The 26,344-nt window shown below is 35.4% G+C and overlaps 1 protein-coding gene across 1 annotated transcript in view; it reads left to right on the top strand.

The window, feature by feature from the left end:
- Window positions 1-24,084, top strand: part of ACADL (acyl-CoA dehydrogenase long chain) — a 38,845-nt gene extending 14,761 nt beyond the window's left edge. The window contains exons 5-11 of the mRNA XM_061204590.1: window positions 2,717-2,783; window positions 7,013-7,177; window positions 7,844-7,945; window positions 8,938-9,051; window positions 16,366-16,493; window positions 18,561-18,647; window positions 23,531-24,084. Of these exons, the coding sequence (XP_061060573.1) occupies window positions 2,717-2,783; window positions 7,013-7,177; window positions 7,844-7,945; window positions 8,938-9,051; window positions 16,366-16,493; window positions 18,561-18,647; window positions 23,531-23,624 (757 nt within the window). The 3' untranslated portion in view covers window positions 23,625-24,084. The remainder of the gene's footprint in view (window positions 1-2,716; window positions 2,784-7,012; window positions 7,178-7,843; window positions 7,946-8,937; window positions 9,052-16,365; window positions 16,494-18,560; window positions 18,648-23,530) is intronic.
- The last annotated feature ends 2,260 nt before the right edge of the window (window positions 24,085-26,344 follow it).

Raw genomic sequence — 26,344 nt, 5'->3', positions numbered from 1 at the left:
CACAAAGGCTTGCTTGATTTGCATTTTTCTGAAAATTCTCTGTGCTTCTGTAACAAATTACACAAATTGGGTGGCTTAAAACAACAAAACTTTATTCTCTCACAGTTCTGAAGGCCAGAAGTCCAAACTTGGTATCAGTGGTCCCAAATCAAGGTATCAGCAGCCCCAAATCAAGGTATCAGCAAGGCCACAGTCCCTCCAGAGGTTCTAGGGGAGAATCCATTCCTTGATTCTTCCATCTCCTGGGGGCTGCCGACATTCCTTGCTTTGTGGCCTCATGACTCCAATCTCTGCCTCTGTGGCCATGTTGTAATGTCTGTCTTTAGTCTGTGTAATCTCCCTCTGCCTCTCTCTCACAAGGACACTTGTGATTGCATTTAGGACCCATCTAGATAATCCAAAATAATCTTCCCATCTCAAAGTCCTAAATTAATCACATCTGCAAGACCCTTTTTCCATATAAGGTAACACTTAACAGGTTCCAGAGGTTAGGACCTGCTATCTCTAAGGGTCATTATTTAGCATGATATAGAGAGCGATAAAGTGCCATGGACTATATAATACAAAGTCCATGTACAAAAAGGAGAATCAGAAAATTTTCACAAAATAAGTGATGTGGACTATTTAATATATGATGCTGTTCATTGTAGGATATCTTTGAAAATTGGAAGTGGAAACTACCTAAGTCTTCAACAATAGCAGATTGCTTTAAAAAATTCATGATGAATCCAGTGCATTTGGTTTCAGGTCCCTTCCCTGACCTTTGGTCATGATTGAGTTTGTCAATGTCCCCCTTAATTTCTAGTTTTAGAAATCATACTTTATTACTTTACAGTGTATAAGAGAAGGATATCAGATATCTACCCCCTTGAGTTCTAAGTGGTTGTATCACCATGGCATGAGGTCTAGAAAGGCATGAGGCAGTAGTCACAGATGGGGCAGTTCATGGGACCTATGGAAGCCCTGGAACGTGTTTAATTTGGTTAATCTATTTAATTTAAAAACAAACCTTGAATCAACTTTAAAAGCCAGAAAAATGTACATAAACATCCATATTCCTGGCTTTTCTTGAAAATTTGGAACATCTGACAATACTAAATTTTTCTTATTTCTGATTCCTTATTCCTATTGGCTGGGACATACCCCTTTAGATGGGATATGAGTTCTCCAGTCTTTTAGATGCACCACCACTTCCAGTTGTCTCCCTGAAACCATCTATTGTTGAATCCTACCTGCTGGATTTCCTACTGTAAAGAAATCTCTCTTAAATCTCTCTTAAAAGATAAATGAAGAAGGCTGTCAATGTTTCCAAAAAGTGAGACGGAATACTTGTTTGTGGAAATAAAGAATATTCTTGTGTGTTTAAAAATATATATCATAACAATAATTCATATGATGAAATTCTATGCCACTAATAAAAGTTTTCTTATAGAAAAACATTAGATATTATTAAAAGATCAGGATCATATGTATGGTTCCAATTTTATAAAAATACGTATATGTGTGTATCTGTTTCCATAGAAAAATACTGGAAGGTTGTATTTTTAAAATGTTTATTACAGTAGGTAAAATTGTTTTTTAAAATTTTTTCATTTTTCTCCTTTGCTTGAATATTGCCTGTATTTTTAATATTTAAGTTATGAATATTTGTTTAGTTTATATTTAGAAAAATAACCTATTCTACTTGTAGAGCAGGCTTGTTAGAGGACGTGGCATTTGAGACATAGTCTTTTTTTTTTTGGCCATGCTGCGTGGCTTGTGGGATCTTAGTTCCCTGACTAGGGATTGAACCTGGGCCCTCAGCAGTGAAAGCATGAAGTCCTAACCACTGGACCACCAGGAAATTTCCGACATAGTCTTTTTTTTTTTTTTTTTTCTTTTGGGACACCCATTCAGTGTTCTTACAGTGTATTATGTTGTACACAACCTTCTCAGACTGAAGCGTCTCCCAGAAAGACTTAGGAACTCCCAATACTTTTTTTTTTTTTTTTTTTAGAAATTCACGTTCTTATTGATTGATTGATTTATTGATTGATTGATTGCTGTGTTGGGTCTTCGTTTCTGTGCGAGGGCTTTCTCTAGTTGTGGCAAGCGGGGACCACTCTTCATCGCGTTGCGCGGGCCTCTCACTATCGCGGCCTCTCTTGTTGCGGAGCACAGGCTCCAGACGCGCAGGCTCAGTAATTGTGGCTCACGGGCCCAGCTGCTCTGTGGCATGTGGGATCTTCCCAGACCAGGGCTCGAACCCGTGTCCCCTGCATTGGCAGGCAGATTCTCAACCACTGCGCCACCAGGGAAGCCCCCGACATAGTCTTTTAAATAGCTAAGCTTTTGAACAGTAGATATAGGGGAAGGAACCAAAGTGAACAGAGGCAGGAAGGGTACATGGGCAAATAATCTGAGGTATATAGTAGGCATTGAAATGTCTTCTGAGTCCAGTTTGAGGGTCTTGGATGCTAGTTGGGCCTTGTTTTGCTCTATAAAATCTGGTTAGTCTATGTAATCTCAATCAAATATTCATTTGTATAAATAGTTTAGCATATATCAGACATGACTTTTCAGTGCATTTGTATGAACATTCCTAATATTAGTTAAATGTCAATTTTTATATTGGTGTAACCAGTTTGAATTATCACAATAGATATATACTTACATAACAACATTTACACAGTTCATTTATTACCAATTAATGAATTTTTTATCCTTTGAATTATAGTGATTTGCAAGGAGTGAGAACAAATGCCAAAAAGGATGGAAGTGACTGGATTCTCAATGGAAGCAAGGTGTGTAAAGATGGGCTTCCACAGCCCTCCTCCCCAGAGTCATGCTGTGGGTAACAAAGCCTCAAAGACTACTCATCGAGTCTCTCAGATCTAGGGACTCACACAGTAATTGAGTTTACTTGAATTGGCACAGGAATTGAACTGCTTTGTTTTGGAGACAGTAAGAATTGTACAACATTTATATTACGTGAAATCTATTCCTCTTCTATGTTCCTTTTGCATACCCCCTCACTAATATGAAAAACGTTGTTTTAGCTTCCAAACAGCCCTTATCAAACCAGAAAAGGAAAAGGTGAGGTTCACATTGTCCAAATAGGGGACAAACAATAGTTAATAGTTAATGAATTTGATGTTGATAAGAAGTGGAGGAAAAGACTTATAAATAAATATCAAGAAGAGTTTCAAAAGATTTTAGGAGAGAAAGATATTTCTGATGGAATTTGAGAGCCCTTCAACCTTTCTGAGCCTCACATCAACCCACTGATAAGATTGGAGAGCGCCTCTGGTTAAGGTTACAGACAGGCTCAGAAGTAAATATAACCTTCAGAATCTAATATCACTGATGGCAGAGGTTTTTGTTTACCTAAAACTGTGTCTAGTATACACTCAGTAACTATTTGTTGTTGACTGAATATTAAGTGAAGAAAAGGTATTCATTGTCTACACTAAGGAAATCTTGCTAAAAATGTTTCAAAGCCTGGTGAAGAACTAATTTTTGTTTTTTTTCCTTCAAGGTTTAAAAAAAATTTCTTATTAGTTTTAGACTAATACCTTTGCATTTGCAAAATCACAAGCTTGAATGTTGTGACACTTAAATTGCTATGAAATTTTCTAAACAGTCACTTTCCGTACTTACATTGTTAAGGACTAATAACAATTTGTGGACTGACAAACTGTTCATCAGTCTGATGAATACGTTTTGAGTAGCCCAGTTCTAAAAACCATTCCATTATCTAGTTTCATAGTTATTATACAGAAAAACAATGTCTGTGGTGTCAAATAAATTTGGAAAACATGCTCTACTTCTCACTTTCTGAGAGGCTGATATGCATCATGAACTTCTAAAAGTTGGATATAGTATGTCTTTTGCCCTAGGAAATTCTCTTTTTATAGACTATCTTGAGTTACTGGTGTTTTTCAAATATACTTTATGAAATATTCATCTACATTATTCATACTAAGGATTATAATAAAGCATTAACTGTGATATATAGTCAATTAACTCTTTGCACACAGAAAGCTTGTTTTGACAGAAGAATAGGGTATTTGGTCAAAAGTGAAATGGGAACCACGCTCTTCTATGACTCTAGCTTTCTAAGCAGGCCCAGTCTGCTCAATTAGACTCTTCTGTGGGAACCACCCAGGAAAATACCTCTGATTTTCAAAAATTCTATTAGGAAAAACAAAAACTTTAGAGGAAGCAAAAGTAAAAGAATGAGTAAGTAAATATACTACATCAATAAGATGATCTAATATGCACCCACTAAAGCATCAACACAAAATTTTTAGTGGTATAGGAAAATAATTATATTAAGTAAAAAGATTATACTAACATTTAAGTAAAGTATGCATATAAAATGTAAATATAGAATAATTTCAACTATATTAAAAGAAAAAAAGACCAGAAAGGAAGTTCACAATGATATTTATATGATGGACTCATGGAAGATTTTTTTTCCCTTTTTCCTTATAACACTTTTTCTTTATGTACTATCTGCACATCTACAAAGAGCGTATGGCATAGGCATTCAATACCAAAATATAAAATAAAGATAAAAAAAATAATGACCTCACTAGGGTTAATCTCAGCCCTATTAAAAGTTTCGACTGTCATAATAAGGAAAGAAATCAAGAAAGCCCTTTCTTACAAAGAGAATTCTCTTATAATTTTATTAGGAAAGAGTATCAGTCATGGTAGAAATACTCACATTAGATATTAGTAACATAAGGGTACTAATTCCTGGGTGCTCTGTGATTAAAAACAAACAAAAAAGCACTATTTCAGCAATTCAACTGTGGCAACTACACAAATGGTCATTATTATCTTAGACAGTTAGGAAATTGGGAGATCTGAATGGTTTTTGAGGAAGGGAGTGGTATAATGGAGAAACACTATAGGAAAAAATATTTTTACCATGACTTTTTTTTTTTTTGGCCTGCTGTGTGGCATGCGGGATCTTAGTTCCCTGATCAGGGATCAAACCTGTGCCTCTGAAGTGGAAGTGCAGAGTCCTAACCACTGGACCGCCAGGGAATTCCCTAGAATTATTTTTGAGGAATATATTTTTCTCATTTATTCAACAAACATCCTTGAAAGCCTCCTATATGCCAAATACTATACTAAGCACTGAGGATAGATATATGAATAGGAAGTAGTCCCTGCCCTCAAGGAGCTCCTAATACAGAGAGATGTTGAGGGTCTTTTATTATTGTGTCACTTACAACCATACCATCATCACTGCCTTCATTTTCTGTCATGTAGATAACACTAGCATCATTGGCCCACTTCCCATTATTTGTAAGAATCAGTGCTCTGGATATTAGAGCATAAATCTTATTATAAAGGACATGGATGGTAGGTGATGAGAGTAACCAACACCATTTTATACCTGTACTATTTCAAAGGGACAGAGACAAAATTAGATCATTTGAATATAGCTTGGAAAATGCTAAGATGATGGTAAATTCAGGGTGCTATGGGAGCACTTAACCCAGCTTGGGGAATTTGGAAAGACTTTTTGTTTTTGTTTTTTTCAGCCACGCTGCGTGGCTTGCAGGATCTTAGTTCCCTGACCAGGGATTAACCTGCGCCCTCGGCAGTGAAAGCGTGGAGTCCTAACCACTGGACCGCCAGGGAATTCCCTGGAAAGACTTTTTGGAAGAGGTGATGTCTGAACTTTGTCCAGGATGAATAGGATTCATTGTAGCAGAGTTGGGAAAGAGCCGCCCAAGTAGAGGAAACAAGATTTCCAAAGACCCATAGATGAGGAAGACCTTAGAATATGGGGGACAGCAAGTAATGCAGTAGAGCTAACCTACAGAAAAGAAGTGAGGGGAAAATTGGATAAGAGATAAGGCAGGAGTGTAAGCTAGTGCCAATTTGTGATGAGTTTTATATGCCCTGCTAAGATTTAGAATTTATCCTGAAGCTATGAGGAGGTATTCAAAAATTTTCAGATGTGAAAGTGGTATGATTAGATTGCATTTTTGAAAGATCCCTCTGACATCATGATGGATAATAGAGTTGCAGAGAGATCAGTTGTAGGAACTTAACCAGGAAATGATGAGGCCCAAAATAAGGTAATGGCAATAGAAGTGAAAGGAAGTGAATGGATTTAAAAAGTGTTGAAATGGGTTAGAGAGAACTAGATGTCAAATTGAATGTGAAGCAGGATAATAATGTGATTTACTGACACCGTTCACTGACACAGGGAAAATAGATTGATACTCAACATTAAATCGGAGTAGGGGTGAGAAGGTATATATTCCTTGAGTCATCAGGTGGAACTGTCCAGAAGCAGGTGTGTTTACAGGTCTGGAACCTAGCAAGAAATTTGGCTTAGATAAAGATTTGGAGCCATCAGCATGTGGATAGCAACTAAAGCCATGGAAAGTGGCTGAGAGGACCCAGGAAAGATACAGAGTGAAAAGATAATTATTCATATTTGCTCTGTGTATATTTGTTTTCTGAATAAATATTATCTGATAAACTAATATCTCTTTGTTATTTTATGCCTTCTTAATCAGCACCTTCCTTATTTAGGCCATTTGGAAAGAGGTAGGCCATCCATCATGAAATCGAAACTATGCCTTTTCAAAAACTGATAAATCTGAAAGTACAAATACTTTAATAGTATCGTGCCATTCAAAGGAGATTCTGTTTTCTCACCTGAAACTTCTTTCTAAAATATGGTTTATCATTTTTATAGACAATTTTGTTTTAATTGGAAAAGAACATAATAATGTTAATTATTATTATTATTTACAATACTAATAGTGGGAAGAAAATGAATAGAGTTCATTCTTTGAAGCATTGGATAATTTCCCCCTACTCTTTAATAACCTCATGTATGAATAATCAACACTGCAGATATTCAGAGAGAGTACAGAGAGAGGTATGAAGCATGTTTTGTCCAGTTTAGTCTTCTTGAGTATACTTTCCCCTGATCGTGACTTACACATGGACCTGAGTTATTGTGGAGCGTCACAGTATACTTGGGGTTTTTCAGGTATTCATCACTAATGGGTGGCTAAGTGACGTTGTGATCGTAGTGGCAGTCACAAATCGTGACGCTCGCTCTCCTGCCCATGGCATTAGCCTTTTTCTGGTGGAAAATGGAATGAAAGGATTTGTCAAGGGACGAAAGCTACATAAAATGGGACTAAAAGCCCAGGTAAGTCAATGTAAATTTGTTTTCATAATATAAATCATTTATAAATATAATTCATATTTATTATTTATAAATAATTGAGTTTACTCAATTATGCTTTATATATAGAACTACATATAGCACAAGCATACCTTCCTTCCTATGCTGGATTCTTAAAATATGCTTTTCAGAAATGATTATGGAAATTTATTCCACTGATTATGCAACTGTGGTCAGCAATGGAAGTGAATCAGGGTATATTGAAAATCTGCTTTAGAAAATTAACTGCATGATAATACCCTCTATTTTTGAAACTGAAGAAAATTATGAAATAAGAACAGAAAATATTTTTTCTACTATTTGGTAATTATTTGGTAATTTTTCATTACCAAAAAGAAAAACATGTTTTACTTGATATGCATTAGAAATCCTTAGTCCTCAATACCCGCAGAACCGGACAGTATTAGAGCTAGAATGACAGTGTATCGCAGTGGGAAAGCAGCTTTTGGAATCAGATAGACCTGGGTTTGAATCCCTGGTTTACCACTTACCAGTTGTGATCATTAACCACTCCAACTTGGCTTCCAGTTTGTTTTGTTTTTGTTTTTTCAATGGAAATAATAATCACCTCATCAGGTTATTGGGGGATATCAGTGAGATAATTCTGTACTCAATTGTATGATCTCTTAGGATACTGCAGAATTATTCTTTGAAGATGTACGTTTGCCAGCAAATGCCCTACTTGGAGAAGAGAATAAAGGCTTCTATTACCTCATGCAAGAGCTTCCACAGGTCAGAAGTATTAAAGAGTCTGTCTTTTGATTAGATAATGGACTGGAATAGAATAATATAGAACTATATAAATCCATGCCTACAAAACTTGTGATATAACCAGTCATTTGAGTATAACTTGAAGTTGTAAAAAATATATATATGACTTTTGTAAGCTGGACATGTGAATAACTCAACTCAGGGATATCCAATCAAAGCTTATAAGTGAGTCAGGAAAATAAGATTTTCAGTTCTATGATTCCTTCTTGGAATGATTTTAGTGTCTTAACTACAAATCAAGAATTTTTAGCCCTTTGTAATGAAATATCAGCCAAAATATTTACCAGGTTTTTTGTTTTTTTGTTTTTGTTTTTCAATAATACCTGGGAATCAAAGAAAGCTGTTAAGTTCAGACTAAAAAGTTTTAGCCACATAGGGTCAGCCGTCACTTCTGTGTTTTTTGGAGTGTGGTTGCTGAGTGGTTATCGAGCCTCACATGTCAGCATAAGAGGATGCATCTGTCTGGTGACAGCCACAGCATGCACTAAACATGACATGGGACAAGGACGAGGAACACTGGCACAGAACAGAATATGAAAATCACCAACAAGATGGAATTAAACTGACTATGGATACTTTGCACTAATTCAACCTATGCCCTTTACAATGTTGATTTCCTCAGGTATATTAGATGTGTGGTATGCAGAGATCAATAAATAAAAATCGACAACTTTGGAATTTCTTTTCCCATAGATGAGTAAAGAGAAGAGGAAAATAAATTACTTATATACCTATATAAAGACAGTCATTCATAAAAATAAAAGATTTTTTTTAGAGACTTATATATGTGTCAAAATAGTCTTAGAAATCTCAGTGGGAGTCTTTTCTTATAAAGAGTTAAGAAATAATCTTTAGGAGTTTTATAAAGATTATGCAATTTATTTTCATTGAAATCATGTGAAAATCACTTGTGTAATTAGAATAATGTTCAAGACCTAATTTTGGGGTTATAGGAAAGGCTACTGATTGCTGAGTTGGCAGTTTCAGCCAGTGAATTCATGTTTGAAGAAACCAGGAACTACGTTAAACAAAGAAAAGCTTTTGGGAAAACAGTTGCACACATACAGGTAAGCTTGTCATTAGTATTAGATAGTATCAATTTACTCATCTGAAATGGGTCTAGGCTAAACATGAATATGGAGTGATTTTCATACAGGTGGTATCGACTGAAAAAATATGCACAACTTAAAAGCTGAGAATTATGTTTTATTTGGTGCACAAAACTAAGCATGTAAGTACGAAATACAGCCTCTCGGGTAGCTCTGAGGGACTGCTCCAAAGAGGTGAGGGAGGAGCCAGGGTATATAGGAGTCTTGCAACAGAAACCAGGTGGTTGGAACATCAAAAGATCACTGTTAATTAAAGAAAACCAGCCTTCTCAAAGTAATGAATTTATCGCTTTTCTATGTATGGGAAAATCCAAGAGTCTGGGCTCATTGAAATTACTCCTCTGATATGCACGTTAACTATCTAGGGCCAGTATCCTGCTTTTCTCCATCCTGACTCCCCTCAGGGTGCACATTTCGGGGCCGCTGCAGTGGCTGCTGGCTTGATGGCTGCAACATCCATTGTTTATCTATGTGGCAAGCAACATTTTTCATCCACGGTGACATTAGAATCCATGGAAGCGGATGAGATCACTTAGGGAGAGAGTAGAGATTAAGACAAAAGAGATCCTAGGACAGAGTCCTGAGAAAAAAATTACAAGATTTAAAGGTAGAATAGGAAACTAAGAGCCTACAAAGAAAACTGAGACTAGACAGCTAGGAAGGAGAAAGCAAATCAGGCAAGTATTGTTGTAGAAGCCGAGAGAAAAGAGGATTTCAAGTGGATGGAAGCTACTTAGAGGGAAAATGAGATGAAGGTCAAAGAGTGCCCATTGGACATAATGATATGGAGGTTATTTCATAAGAGCCATTAAGGGACTGGTGTGGTGCCAGACCCCAGTGAGTAGAGCAGTGAATGGCAATGAGTAAGTAAAGATACTGATGACTGGCAACTCTTTCCTGAGTTTGGCTGTGAAGTAGCTGAGAGAAAGGATGGTAACTAGAAGGCAAGAAGAGGAGGGTGGGGAGGGAGTGAGGGAAGTATCTGGAGATCAAGTGAAATATTTGGCGATTATTAGTTTTTGTTATTATTATTAGGATGAGAATGCTAGAGCATATTTTAATACCTAGACAAAGGATTTAGTAAAGAGGGAAAGATTGTAGGTATGGAGAGCATAATTAACTGCATATGATCTTTGAGACAGTGTGAAGGTGTGGATGCCAAAGTTTCAATACATGGAAAGATAGGCCTTCCCATCCTGACAGGAGAAGAGTTTCCTCCACTGAAACAGGAAGGAAAGAGGAAAGGATGAGCAAGGGTTCAGCTCTGTTGGTAGACAATCGCAAAAGCTCTCTTCCAGAGACTTCCGTATCTTTCCTTATCAATAGGGAAGAAAGAGATGTGAGTGAATGGGGCATGGAGGTAAGGAAGGTTTGAAATACCTTCTTCAGAGTGAGAGACTGAACTAACTAAGAGACACTTACAGTAAGCTTCCTGGCAGTATTGAGGACCCAAATCAGGTTAGTGATCATGCACTTACAGCGGAACCTTCTGCTTTTTTGTGTATTAGCTTTACTAAAACGGTTTTGCTCCCCAGGTTCAAGCACAGAAAAGGTGGATGATTGTGTTTAAACTTCCTGGGTTTTGCCAAGAAGTTTAAGTTATTTGCAAAAGAACTCAGTATATGGTAGCCGTAATCACTAAAATATCAATCAAATTTTAGACCCTCTAGTCTCTCCTTAAAATGAAGGAACAGCTTTTAAGTAATGCAGTCATCAAAAAAACTGGAGTTGGAAGTCTAATTGAAAATTTCTAAGTGGAATGTCTTGGCTGAAAGGTGTTGTGAAGGGAAAGGGAAAGATGAAATACTTCGGTAACTTTCTAGGACAGCATTATAGAAGTTAAGTTCAGGTGTGGTTTAAATCCTAGTACAGCTACTTAAGTCTCTGTGGTCTACGCAAGTTGTATTATCTCTCTCAGAAGTACTTTCTTATTGTTAAGATATAATATGAGTAGCTACCTCATAGAGTTGTTATGAAGATTAGGTGAGATAATACACTTCTAATAAAGTACTTAGAATATTGCCCGGCAAAGCGAGCTTTCATTAAAGTTAGCTATTACAGTTGACCCTTAAACAACACAGGTTTGAACTGCACAGGTCCATTTACATGTGGATTTTTCTCAATAAATACATTGGAAAAACTTTTGGAGATTTGTGGCAACTTAAAATGTGCAGACGAACTGTATAGCCTAGAAATATTGAAAAAATTAAGAATAAAGGTATGTCACGAATGCATAAAATATGTGTAGATACTAGTCAATTTTATCATTTACTACCATAAAATATACAGAAATTTATTGTGAAAAGTTAAATTTATTAAAACTTATGCACACAAACACTTATAAATCATACACAGTACCACTGATTACACTAGGCTACCATAAAGCAATCATATTGCTGTTTCTTTGTTATCAATGCACGAATCTTTTTACCGATAAATAAATTACATTTCTTTTTCATGTAATCTTTTCATTTTGAGAAATGTTGATATACATGCTTTGTTTCACTGAGCAAGTATGTATTGATTGCCTTCTGAAGGTTGTGTGTTCAAATGTAATTTGATAGGCATGACTCTGGAAATACATGTTATAACCTCCTAGCAACACAAAGAGAGTGATACTACTCGGTATCACTCTGACTTTCCCTACTGCATCCGAAGTGGAATTAATGTCATTTGCTTCTCAAAGTGTTTATTAAAATACTCATGCCTTCAGCCCTATTCTGGATACTATAAAAAGTGAACCAAACAGACATATTTTTCCATCCCCTTGGTAATCTACACTTCCTGTGTTTATGAACTTAATATAAAATTACAACAAAAATGACTATAATATTACCGAGATTGCCTGTATAGCTCAGAACATTAAATGTTATTTGACATTTAACCATGAAAAAAATAGAAAATCGGTATAGTATTTTCCCATAGGAGAAAAAGTTTCTTCCAAAATATTTATTTATTTAATAATATATATGTGTATATATGTAGATGTGTATATATGTATTTTGATAGCAAAAAGAAAAGAAATATTCTTAATCCTTTTCAAAGCAAGTGCCATTTTATTGCTGCCTTCTTTCAAAGGTAGTTTACTAAAATTTCACTAGGTGGCAGTAGCATTCTGCTTCCACACGTATCTATATCATTGGTGGGAGCCGTATTGTTTTCCAAGTAGATACGTGGTTCTGAGATTTCTGAGATATTTCTTCTAATCTTCTTGTTTATATAAATAAGTATCTTTGAATAATATTTTCATATTCAATCTAGATATGTATTCAGAGAAGATGAATAACCAATAAGTGCTTATACCTCCTGTTACAGAGCTGGATATACAATGGTTCCAGTATTAAATTGAAATAGGAGACCTTTAAATGTTATATTATATTTGGCCAAATCTCATTTTTATGACCCTATAACGATTCAGTTTCCTTTCTCTTTGATATTCTTGAATTTTGAGCCTTTCTGACCACTTGGATGCGTTTCACAAGATTTATTTTCTTTTTTAAAAATTTTTTTTTAGTAGATCTTGAGTTTTTAACTTAATTGTGATGCTATTTATTTATTTATTTATTTGTGGCTGCATTGGGTCTTCATTGCTGTGCGTGGGCGTTCTCTAGTTTTAGCGAGCGGGGGCTACTCTTTGTTGCGGTGCGGGGGCTTCTCATTGTTGGTGGCTTCTCTTATTGCAGAGCACGGACTCTAGGCACGCGGGCTTCAGTAGTTGTGGCACACGGGCTCCAGTAGTTGTGGCTAGTGGGCTCTAGAGTGCAAGCTCAGTAGTTGTGGTGCGTGGGCTCTGGAGTGCAGGCTCAGTAGTTGTGGCCCATGGGCTTAGTTGCTCCGCGGCATGTGGGGTCTTCCCGGACTGGGGATCAAACCTGTGTCCCCTGTATTGGGAGGCAGATTCTTAACCACTGCGCCACCAGGGAAGTCCCTAAAATTTACTTTCTTTTTAGAATGGAGACCTACCATACTTAAGTTGCGATAGTTACAGGATTTTCATTTTGTCTCATCCATACTCTCCATAGCTGCTTTCAAGTCTCATGATTTTCTATGGAATGGACAATACAATAGTAAAATTCAGATATTAAATAATGATAATGTCTGTCATTGATTGATGTTCCCTATATGCCAGGCACTGTGCCAAATGGATTGTCTTTTTTTTCTTCACAACTCCATATAATAAATATTATATTTATCCTTATTTTACAGATAAGGATATTGAGGCATGAAGAGGTTAAATAACATGCCCAAGATTAAAAAGTATTTGAACTCTGGAACCTACACTCTTAACCCATTCACTAGTTTTACTACCCAGAAATCTAAGGTAGATAGACTTTTTCTTTTCTCACCTCTTTCACCCATGGACAATGAAGTGAAAATTCAGTGTTCTTTTCTAACACAAGCTTTAGTTATTTCTTGTGTGGTATGTGCTCTTGATTCTAAGGGGACAAAGTATTAGGAAAAAAATAGGAGAGGTAACAAATAACACTTCTTCTTTACATTTCTCCAAAAAGGGAATATTTAGTTCTTAGACCTTGAGTGTGGGGTTAATTAACTATAAAATCAGGTAGCAAACCTAAGTTGTTGTAGTTTATACTTGAGTCGTGATATATTAGAGTACATCTAATGGTGATGTTTAAATGGAATACTGGGCTCAATAACTTCTCCAAGGGGTCTTCCAATTCCATAATTCTATGATTCTAAGAACTGTGTTATTCAGAACTCTGAAAGAGATGCCATCTGATCCACTTTGCAACTTTAGGGAATTTTTTTTTAATAAAATGCTAGCTGCAGTATTATCTATGAGTGACTATTAATGAATGTTAAAAAATATTGCTGTGAGCATGCTGATAATTCACCAAAAGCACCTGCTAATAATGTGTGGTACAATTATTACCTACCATTCATTAGAGGACAACTTCTGAAAGCATGATGCAGTGTTTGCAATGAAGAGCAAAGACTAAATCTGTTTGGTTAACACCCAACTCAATGCCAAGAGTATGTAAATATTTAATCTCTTACCCCCCCCCCCCCCGAGAGTAACTTATGCACTCTTGGTGGCATTAATTCTGTCAAACCTGTGGACCTGAATGCACTGAAGCAAGAATTTTCTAAATGAGCCCATTCTGGTCTGAAATTTAACTTCAGCTTCTAGAAGCTCCTAGCATTTCCATAGAAACAGCTCTCTTATGAGATAATTGGGCTTAGAGATCTTGATTCTCTCATATTGTAAATAGTGAGTAAGTTCTCAAATGTGCCATCGCAGGGTGGGGAGGCGGTGTGCAATAGTATCTTGAGACTCGTCAGATTCCCCCTTACGTTCCAAATGAAGTGTCATGGGTAGTGTCATTGACCTACACCAAGAGTACGCTAAGAGATCAGTTTCAGGGATTTTCATGGAATATATAGTCATCTGTGTTCAATATATAGAAGGGTATTCCCCCACTTTTTCATTTCCTGTTGCATCTTTAGATTCTTCTGTGAGTACACTTGGATGTGTGGGGTGGGAGTGGGAAACTTTGTGCTGATTAAAGGTTAGAGATTTGGCCTCATTAAATAGAAATGGATAGAAAGGGAGGTAGAAAAAGTAAGAGAAAGTATGAGAGAGGAAGAAAGTTTTGGTAAACCTGGCATGTTCTAAATTAGAGGCCAGGATACAAGAAGTGGAAAAGTGTGGTGCCAGCCTCCCCACTGCTTGGCTTTAGAATCATTAGATGCCAGTCACATTGTCTATTTCTAGAACAGGATGGAGTAAGCCCAAGGGAAAGGCAGTCAGTTTGGGTTTTCCATCAGCATAATAGTTATGTTGATACACATATAAGGAATCTGTCCCTCAGAGCTCCTTCTCCAGCTGACAACACCCTGGTCTTGCCTGGTCCTGGGTCTTATTATACTCCTTTTCTACTCTTTACCAGAAATGGTAAGTACCCAAACTGTCTCCACTACAATGATGCTTTTAAGGGTTTGGTTTTGTGGTTTGAGATTGCTGTAACAAGTAGCAAAGGCAGGTCAACATCCTCTGAAAATCTGGTCCAGGAAGCCTTCTTTTGAGAATGCAATCATGACTTTGGACTTGCCATTGCGTACGTTGGGTGCATTCATAATTTCTAGTTTGAGTTTCACTGTGCCACCAAGTTAGTGCCATTGTCATTAACTTCCATGCCTTTTATTAGCCACAGTGAAGGTCTCACTCATAAATTCCAAGCAGAATGTTCAAAACTCTGTTTGTATCTGAATTTCCACAAGGAAGATAGAGCCAGCTGACCATAGCTGAGCCTTGAACTTGAGATCAGCTAGAACGGGGTGTATTTTTGGAGGTTACCCAAAGTGGAAAGCCAGTAGTATTTCAAATCCAAGTCAGTTTCCTGAAGGTGGTTCAAGAGTTGGTGCCAAAGAGACCAGATGTAAACTCAGAGTTCAAGGTGTGAGAGCCAAGAGTCAGGAATGCAAGAAAATTTGATTGAAGTTAGAGCAATCTAGAACAATTGAGGATGGTCTAGATAGAATGATTTCCAAGAATACTATTGGTTGTCTGTGGCCAGCAGGGGGAGGTATCTATTAGGTATGTTATCGTTGACAATTCCAGACCATTCAGTTCAAGTTAGAGACTGTGCAAGCTATTGAGAGAGATAAGAGGGAGGGTGGGGAAAGGTGGAAGAGGTTGGGGGGTACTGGACTTTGATGTCTTGAGTGTTCTGATTCTGTTATTCTCCCATTGCATTCTACAGATCTAGATTAAATACTTTGCAATATAAAATAATAATGTCTAATAAATATTTTTGATGTTGTCCCTCCAGCTTGTTACTTTATTACTTTACTCCAAGACAAAAAAGCAGAAAATGTGTATAGTTAATTTCATTAATAGAGAAAGATTCTTCATGGATTTAGATTCTGCACAAAAATAAGAGTTTTCAACAGCTGTACCTAAAGGACTGTACCTCAAGATGGTGTTCACCCATTAAAGTCATGCTGTTTTTCGAAAAGTTCCCTAGATGGTCTAAATTTTTTAACCTAAAACATGAAATGTTATTTATCTATTTATCTACTTTTGCATCTTATCTTTTAGTACAAGTTTTCTTAGCAATGAAATATAGTGGGTTTTTAATTTGAGCTGTTTAGTTAACATTTGCCTCTTTTTTGGAGAAAAAAGAACAGTAATTCCACTTTTGTTTTGCTCTAAAGATATTTTACTGTATAATTTTTGATATGCTAAGTGACTCAAAATGTGCTCTTCTCCTATGCTCATCTTTTCCTTTCATTTCCTTTAAACTCAAGACGGTGCAGCATAAGCTAGCAGAATTAAAAACACACATTTGTGTAACCAGAGCTTTTGTGGACAGCTGTCTCCAGCTTCATGAAACGAAACGTCTGGACTCTGCCACTGCTTCCATGGCGAAATATTGGTATGCATGCTATGGTAATTAAAATGTGGTGTTTGCACAGATTGTTATGGAATTCTTCCAACTTGAAACTCAGCCTTGAGGGTCTTAAAGGAAGAAGGCTAAGTAAATGAACACTAGCAATAAGAACCACCTTTTTAAAAAATGCTGAAGGGCCCCATTAAACATATTTATAATGTGCTAAAACTTACTCAAGTTGGTTTTTAACTTTTAGCTTGCCATTGAAAGTAAAATATTAAGAGACTAAAATAAGATGACTGATTAGTTCATTCAAGTAGTAGTTTAATCTCAGATTATCTGAAGAGTGGCAGTATAGTGAGATCACAAAATTACAGAAATACTTAGAGTCCTGAGATAGAGTCCCAATTCTTTCATTCAATAACTGCAATTAAATTAAATTATTTCTGGGCCAACATTTTGATTTCTGTGAAATGAGTAGATTGGGCAAGATTTTTCTATTGAAGATGTTCTCCAGATCTAAGAAAAATTTCTGAAGATTTGACTCTCCAATCAAAAGTTGTACATGCTCTATTAAGCAAAAGGAAAAAAAAATGTCCTATAAAATGGCTTTCATTTGTGTTAAAGATGATTAGCAATGGTATTAAAGATGTGTTAATGAAAGAAGACCCCTATAAGGCTTTTGTGTATTTTAAGATTTAAGAACATAGTTTAAATCAAATTCTGGAAGTGGGTTTTGTTTCCTCTTTTAAAAACAAACATTCTCACATCTCATTAGCCCAAAAATAACCTGGAAAAAATTCCTGTCATTATTCATTAACTTGTGTTCAGTTCAGTCAGAAGTAGAATGGGGAAATATGCAGAATAGTGGTTTATGTAATGATTCCAAAATAATAAAGTTGCCAGGTTGAAAAGTCATGTGGAATTACTAGAAACTTGCACTTTTGGGGGAGACATTTTACATTTACATTTATAGCAAGTTTTTTGACTAGTGAGAAAAAGAGTAAAAATATTTTAGATAAGATATTTTTGGAAAAAGAGATATTTGGATGGCTGTTGGCTTTATTGTTTTTTGAAAACACCAGGTTTATAGACATACTGGTATTTCATATTGGAGCAGAGGGGGCAAGTAGTTTTAACCCAGCAAATATTTTACTAAAATACTCGCCAAATACAAAAATGTATAGAATTCCAAATATCATTGCCCCCTGAATCTTGTCTGTTAATCATTATATTGTTACTGTATTTCTCAGGAACATCCTGACCTGTCCTAGGGCTTGAGTTAAAAATTATTTTTTATAGGAAAATGTGTCTATGCTTACCTTTTCTTTATATTTCCCACTGTTGAAAGTAAGTTGAAAAGATTTTGAACTAACTTGTATTTTATGTTAAGATGAATAAAGTTCCTACCAGTCATCTCATGGATTTTAACAATAGTTAAAATTGTTGTGATAAGATCAGAAAAGGATATTTCTCAAGCACCTTATATTAATATACATATACTTCAGGAATAATAATTCCCAAATGATCTTTAATAAGTTTCCTATGTGATAGTAGGTACTTTAATAGAGGTCTGCCCTCTTAGGTTTTCACTTTTACTTTCAGTTTATTTCTGAAAAAAATTGTTTTTCAGTTACTAAAATTCAGAATTGCAACCTTTAGGTAGGAAGTGACACATTTGAAGAAAAAAAACACATATTACACAAGGCAAAAGAAAATAGATGACTGTATAATTATTCAGTTAACTTAGATCACATAAAGAATCTGAATAAATTAGACCAAATTCAAGTTTTTACTATATTCTTTTCAGGCTTAAGGTAGCCAACACCTAATAAATAGTCTAAGCTGTCTACATTTTGTTTCTAGACTTAACAAAAACCCAGCCAGAAGTATAATTGATGAAGAAAGCATTTGTTATATGAAAATTCTCTTGAGATTTATTTCACGTGGAATTTATATCAATCTTCTCTGGTTGGCTAATATGCCTAATTTTAATTGTTTGATAAATGTAAGCATTTAAACAATCATAAATAATTTGTTTCCTGATTGTAAAGCATCTCATGAAAATTCATTTCAAATGTTCCTTTTCTGCTTTTTATTTTGGTCATCTAGGGCATCTGAGTTACAGAACAGTGTAGCTTATGACTGCGTGCAGCTGCATGGAGGTTGGGGATACATGTGGGAGTACCCAATTGCAAAGTGAGTATGCCTGTTGTGTTACACTCTTCTGGGTGGTGTGAAGAAAAAGGAAAATTTCTTTAACTGTCCTTTGTACGTTGAGTACAAAGGGAAAGGAGGTGCAAAACCTTTGTATTTTTCAACTGACTATGGAGTGTGTTCAAGTAGATAGAAACAGCTTCATGTTATCAGCTCACCACTAGGATTTTGTCATATTTTTAAAAAGTGAAGATGTACTTCATTATACAATATACTAAATATAAATGTAAATAAATATAAATATATAATATACTAAAGCTTTATTTGAATCATTATACAGAGGGATTAATATCCCTTTTTTATAGTTGAATAATATTTTATTATAATTGATTATGGTTAATTATTCAGGTTTTTTCTAGTTTTTTACTGTGACAGTGCCGCAATAAACGCCTTCATACATTTATCTTAGATACATGTGTGTTTGATTACAACAGGACAAAGTCCCAAAAGTAGTACTGCTAGTTCAAAAGTATGCATATTTTAAATTTTAATGCATTTCCAGATCATTTCCTCCAGTCTGAAGCAACTCATACTCAAATGAACAAAGTCTAAGGATGACTTCTCCTCCTAAGCTATGAATGTTATTGTGTTTTAAACTTTAAGTGAATCTAATGGGTAAAAAATAGGTTATTATTCTTCCTTTAATTTGCATTGACTATTAATTATTTTATTTTGTTTTATTTTATTTTATTTTACTGTAGTAAGAGCACTTAACATGAGATCTACCCTCTTCACAAAATTTTAAGTGTTCCATACAGTATTGTTAACTGTAGGCACAGTGCTGTACAGTAGGTCTCTAGAACTTATTCATCTTGCTTAACTGAAACTTTATGCCCATTGATTAGTAACTCCCCATTTCCCCCTCCCCTTAGCCCCTGGCAGCCACCATTCCTCTTTGAGTCTATGAATTTGACTATTTTAGATACCTAATATAGGTGGCATCATGTAGTGTTTGTCTTTCTGTGACTGGCTTATTTCACTTAGAAGAATGTCCTCAAGGTTCATCCAGGTGGTGACATATTGCAGAATTTCCTTCTGTTTAAGGTTGAATAGTATTCCATTATATGTTATACTACAGTTTCTTTATCCATTCATCTGTCCATGGACATACAGGTTGTTTCCACATCTCGGCTGTTGTGAGTAATACTGCATTGAACATGTGAGCGCTGGCACCACTTGGAGGTCTTGATTTCAATTCTTTCGAATAAATACCTAGAAGTGGGATTTCTGGATCATATGGTAGTTTTATTTAATTTTTTGAGGAATTTCCATACTATTTTTCATAGCAGCTGAGATGCACCACTTTGCATTCCCTCTAACAGTGTGCCAGTATTGCAGTTTCTCCATATCCTCGACAACACTTGTCTTTAGGCTCTTTTGTTAATAGCCATCCTGACAGGTGTGAGATGATATTTCATTGTGGTTTTGATTTGTATTTCCCCGGTGATTAGTGACATTGAGCATTTTTTCATATACCTTTTGGTCGTTTGTATGTCTTCTTTCAAAATATCACTTTTTTAAAACTAAAAAAAAAGAAATAGACATTACAGAAAAATTAACCTGCATATAAAAATGATCTAAGTTGTCATGTCTTAAATTTTTTATTGTCTATTTTTCTCTAAAAATAAATCAAAAGTATTATTTTTTTCTAAGTAGAATTTGTACTTCCTTCAACTTTAAAATAAATTAAATATAGCCTTTTTATTGTATTACATATGAATATTCTTGTTATCATTTCAAAGCAGTACCAGTTTGTCAGTAGGCAGCATCCTCTTCCATATTTCTTCCTCCATCGCCGTAATTTCTTCTTTCCCTCTTCCTATAGTCTTTTGCCTCAGTAATCTCTCCATGGCATTTCTCCTCCTCATAGCAGAAGATATATTTTTCCTCTTATTTGGCAATATTTTCAGTTTATAAAATTTTCTCAGGGAAGTTTTTGCTATATAGAGAGAAGTCCAATTTAGTTTTGAATCTGAGAATGAGAATGCTATGAGCTTCCAAAAACTTCTTATAATTTTAATCTAAATACAGAGTATCTAAAAGAGAAAAATTATCAAACTAGTATTCAAATTTACTTTCAAATTTATCATTTTGGCAAACATAATTGAAAACATTTGATTTGCTTATAGTCCTTAATGAGGAAAATCAACATTTTATTCAAGTTACATTAAAAACAGAAGCTCCAGCATAGAGCTTCTGTTAGGTATAATTTACTAATTTTCTGTAGCCACTGGGCAGCTCAGAAAGCTTTAATCACAGGGTGTATATAATTTATACCTTTTTTATAAAAACTCAGCAACAAGTAGGGTTTTTCCTTCCTTCAGAATGTAGGCATGAAGTAGCTAAATGATTTCCTTTTCTTTATCAATCCTTGGACTTGGATTTTGGTATATCCTTTCAGAACTACTTCAAACAGGCCTTAATCAAAAGCAGATTTATTTTTTTTATCTTTGTATAGTCATGAAATTAAAGTAAACACTGAATTATGCTCGTACAAATTAAATCATCTCTGGAATTTTTCCTGTGTGTTTTCATGTTTTATTCATAATATTAATCCACCTTATTGACAATATTCAAAATGCTAAGAAAGTAAAATAATAATGGGTGTTTATATTTTTCTACTTAACTGTGCTATTATAACTGCTGCAGGGTATGTAGACATGTCATGGCTCAGTGCTTGTCTAGTTTGGTTCGGTTCCTAAGAAAGGCATGTTAGGTGAAGAGGAGTCAACCATCTGCATGGTCCAAGATTAGAGCGTAGCATAAGTCTTGGTCTCTGTTTTCTCAGAGGCAATTCCATCTGGTCCATAGCAAGCAAAAATTGTAACTTGATGGCTTATTTGAAATCCCTAGTTTCAATTTGAGAGACTTACATTTCCTTTCAGGAATAATAATCCCCTTCTTGGCCAGCTTGTTGGTTTGAAGACTGTATGAACTTTTAAACTAGGCTGCTCTTTCTCTCCCCAAAGACATAGGGAAGGAACTTTTCATAAGATAATGAGAGAGAGTAGTAGAATAATATCAAAAAAGCTAATTAGATACATTAGGCAGTATGTGGATGAAGTGTACAGACTTTGATGAGATAGAAAAAAAATCATTCTAATTGTGTTTTTATATCCTAAGATTAAGCTATATTATTTGTGTGTGTGTGTGTGTTGCTGAGTCTTGGTTGCACAGGTCAAAGAGTGCTTTTTGCTTTTTGGTTTTGTTTTATTTATTTGTTTTCTGTTTGTTTAAAAATAACCAGTCTTAAGCATGTGAGTTTACTTCAGTCTTACTCATTAGGCTTGGGCCTATGACAAGTGAGGCTTAAGTTTTGCCATTTCAAGACCTGTCTGCAGTGCTAGGAAGAGCGGCCTGAGATAGAGAGCTTCATCACTGTGGGGTTAAACATTCCTTCTGCTGCCATTCTCTGTTAATTTTAGTTGATGACTGAATTTAATCAGTAACCTATAAAAGGGCTACTGATCTCTGTCAATTACCTACTCCATTGGAACTTCTTTAATGTGAAAAAAAATATGCCCAACCTGATCCAAAAATGTCTAAAAGCATTGAGATTGCTGAAGTAGGCTGAAATGCCAGGTAAGTCCTCTAAATGAAAGTGCTAGATTTTGTGGGCAACAATGGAGTCTGTTCAAAAGAAAAAATATATTTGAAAACACATATGTCTCTAGATTTCAAGTTTCATAAGAAAGTAGCTATTGAGTCTCTAAAATTCCTTTGTAATACAGGAAATCAAATCAATAAATATTTACTGAGCGCTCACTGTTTGTAAGGTACCATGGTGAACGTGGACAAGGGAAAGTTCAGAATTGGTCATGGTCCTAGAGAGCTTGCACATTTAATTTGTCTCAAATTAAATTAAAAAAAAAAATTTAATGCTTGGAAAAAAATGCCTTTGAATTTGTCTACTAGAAAAGTCCAAAGCTCAATAACTAATCTTACATTTCTGGGCCAATGAAAATGTTGAGATGTAATAAAAAAGATACTTGCCAAAGTGGCAGGATACCTACCTTTTCATTCCAGGCTGCCAATGATCTGTTATGTGACCATTAAATAGCAACCATTAATTAGTATATGTATTAACTTTTCAGCATCTCAGTTCCTTTACCTGCAAGACAATAATAATATTTATCCTCCCTAATTCCAGAGCTGAGAGGATAAAATGAGATGAGAAAAGGTAAAACCGACTGTATAGTGTTATGGTTGCTGTCATCACCACCAAGAGTGAATTCCTTCTTGTTTTTTTATGGCAGTATACTCAGCCACTCAGTATTTCAACCTCATACATTACTGAAGTGACTGTTAATCATTTCCAAAAAATAAGTTACTTGTTAACTTTGTGAAGTAATATTTTCTGAAGCATCAGTTTATACTGCTGATGGCAGCAGTAGTGATGGGAATCTAAAGGATGTTAGAAAATACGTACTTTCTTTTCTCTTTTGTTTTTTATAAAACCAGTAGATTTCAGCTTTTGGGGGGAAACATTAACGGTAACAAGATATTAAGACATTCCATCCATTTCTAAATTTACAATTGCCCTTTTTGGAATGTTATTATATGTGCTGAATTTTACAAAATTAAATCAAAAGAAACATACTTAGAAATGTTATTTTGAATTTGTAATCTCTTCAAGCAGACTAAAACAAAACTATACAAATGATCAATATCTTAATAGAATTTTATAATTATACCAATCTAGGGTGGATGCCATACGGGAAAAAAAAGTAATTTATGAAGAACTTTTATTGTTTGGATTTCATTAAATGAACACTTTAAAGTAATTAATAGTTACCTGGTGAGGCAGAATTTATAATTTCTAATATCTTTTGTTTATTCATTCAATTATCTTCTTATTTATCCAGAGCTTATGTGGATGCCCGAGTTCAGCCAATCTATGGTGGTACCAATGAAATAATGAAGGAGCTAATTGCAAGAGAGATCGTCAGTGACAAGTAGACATCTGCCCACATCCTGGAATCCTATTACAACTAATCTGGTTTTAAATCTACTCAAGATAAAATACAACCTGGAAAGGGAGGGAACACTAAACATGTTTTTATATGTTCTCTCTACAGAGAAAGAAATCAAATACAAATACAAGATTAACACAGTGGGAGGAGAAATCTTTGAATCCAAAGATCCTAAAGTTTTCCAATATAAAGGTTGGTAGGATCCTAAACCTTTCCAATTAAAAGGTTTAACTTTTAATTTTTTATATAGCTAAAAGGCAAAGGTTTTCTGATTCTAGAAGCCTTAATATTTCATTTAGCCTTAAAATTCTAAAAGAGCGTAGTCACTTAGATCTTTAAAGTTGAGGCAGAAATAATTTTGTTATTATACTATAAAAATGGGATTAATAATATTTACAGCACATTGACTTTGAAAAGGAAAAATAAATATAATTTACAATGCAAAATACGTTTAGCTATCTCTTATTCCAAATTCCCCCGAACAGTGGTTTCTACCACCCTATCCTAAACCTCTGTTTTTAAGTAATGAAACACTTTCTTCAAGCCAAAGCTTATGCCGAGTCCTTGTGAAACCCTGTTGCGTGAAGAGCTCCTCTGGTTGAAGCAGGAAGCCTTCCTACCTTATGGCCTTAGATTCACTAGGACTCAGCTAAGCAAATCCCCACTAGAGAATGCCACTGGCTGCCTCAACCACTGACCCCTGGGCTCTCAACAGATTTCCATCCCAGTTTAATTTCTAGGAGAACACAGAATAATCCATCATCCTTTAGTTTCAAGATACTGGTGTATTTATAGGTATCAAAACAGTGACTTTTATTTTGGAGCAGTGTAATTTTTTACTTAACAGATTTATACTTTGTGTCATCTATAAGCCAGGCTGTTAAAAATATGATGAGAAATATGATTTAAAAAATTGGCAAGATCCCTGCTAATAAGTGAATAAATAAGTTGTAATAAATAAGGTAAGAAGCAAGTAAATAAAAAAAATAATTTCAAATAATGATAAAGGCAGTAAAGGAAATAAAGTAAGCATTTAAAATAGGAAAGTGAGGAAACGACGTTCGGTTTGAGACTGTTATCAAAAAATAAGCCATTGATTTGTAAACTGCTAGCATCATTTTAGTACTTGTTTTTCTTTGCATATATTGCTGAGACAGTGAATAAAGTAGTTTTTAAATGGAAATAAATAGGTGTATTCTTGTTTAACTTAGAGAACCTAAACATTTTATTTGGTGTTGTGGGTATTAAGCATTGTTTTTTGTTTTGTTTTTTTAATCTTGGGGTTTTTTTTTGTTTTTTGTTTTTTAAATTAATAGCTACTCTATTTATTTATTTATTTATTTATTTTTAGCTGTGTTGGGTCTTCGTTTCGTGCGAGGGCTTTCTCTAGTTGCGGCAAGCGGGGGCCACTCTTCATCGCGGTGCGCGGGCCTCTCACTATCGCGGCCCCTCCCATTGTGGGGCACAGACTCCAGACGCGCAGGCTCAGCAGTTGTGGCTCACGGGCCCAGTTGCTCCGCGGCATGTGGGATCTTCCCAGACCAGGGCTCGAACCCGTGTCCCCTGCATTAGCAGGCAGATTCTCAACCACTGCGCCACCAGGGAAGCCCTAAGCATTGTTTTTTAATGCAGTCTTTACAACTGGGTAGAGCAGAGAGTAGAGAAAATACTTTGATACCATTCTATCCTAGTCTCATATACCTTCAATTTGCTCTTGAGTCGAAGTTTGTACGATTGCCAACTTGAGTTCTTGCTCGGTAAATACCATGCAAAATTGGTTAAAATAAATTCTTATTAGATATTACTGTATTTGCCACTTTCACCTCACTCCTACTACCAGGAAACAATAGAGAATTAGACCAACCACCCCAGCCCCAGCCCCAGCCCCTTTCCCAGTCTTAAAGGAAACTAGATTTTAGGAATTAAACATCTGTAGGATAAACAGTAAAGTAACATAGTAGGAAATGCCTGCTATGTAGAGGTGGACAAACCTAGGTTTGAATGATGACTCTACCATTCAGCAGCCATTGGACCTTGGGCAAATTATTTAACTTCTCAGGATTCTTTCAGGTGCAAATGACAAAGAAACCCAATTCAGACCATCCTAGGCAAAAACTTTGAGTGTGCTAGCTAAAATGAATTGTAGAGTAGCTCATACAATCTAAAGAACTGTAGGAACTCGGGTCTCAAGGGCCTGATTGAGGTAGAGCTAGGAATAGGTTCTTGTAATTTTTATATATCAGAGAGTGAAAGGATTTCTAAGGTAGGATATTTTCTTGGAATGATCCCTGAGATCTGTTTTCTATCTCTTCTAAGCTAGTTGTTTATCTTGCAAATTCAGTCTTCTTTTGCACCCCCAAAAGAAACAAGTGTTGTAGCATGAGCTTACAGCAAAAAGCAAAACAGGGAACTCAGAATGTGTTCCTTAACCTTCTATTTAGTTTTCATTTCTTAAATAGCTAATCTTCGTGTTTTGCTTGTATTGCTTTGATAGTTGTCCCCTAGGGAAGGAATTTATCATCTATATCTCACACAGTGCTAAGTGCTCAAGAAATGATAAATAATAATAATGCTCAAAGGAACAGACTGGACCCGCACAGCAAGAAAGCCACACTGTGTAAATAATTAATGAGAATCAAAAAGCCTGAGTAATTTTGGGTTTTGGCTGAGATTTTTAGAATCATAATTATTGCCTTAAAATTATTT

This window comes from Eubalaena glacialis, chromosome 1 (genome assembly GCF_028564815.1).
Source record: "Eubalaena glacialis isolate mEubGla1 chromosome 1, mEubGla1.1.hap2.+ XY, whole genome shotgun sequence".
NCBI lineage: Eukaryota > Metazoa > Chordata > Mammalia > Artiodactyla > Balaenidae > Eubalaena > Eubalaena glacialis.
This window is presented reverse-complemented; position numbering and strand designations above follow the sequence as displayed.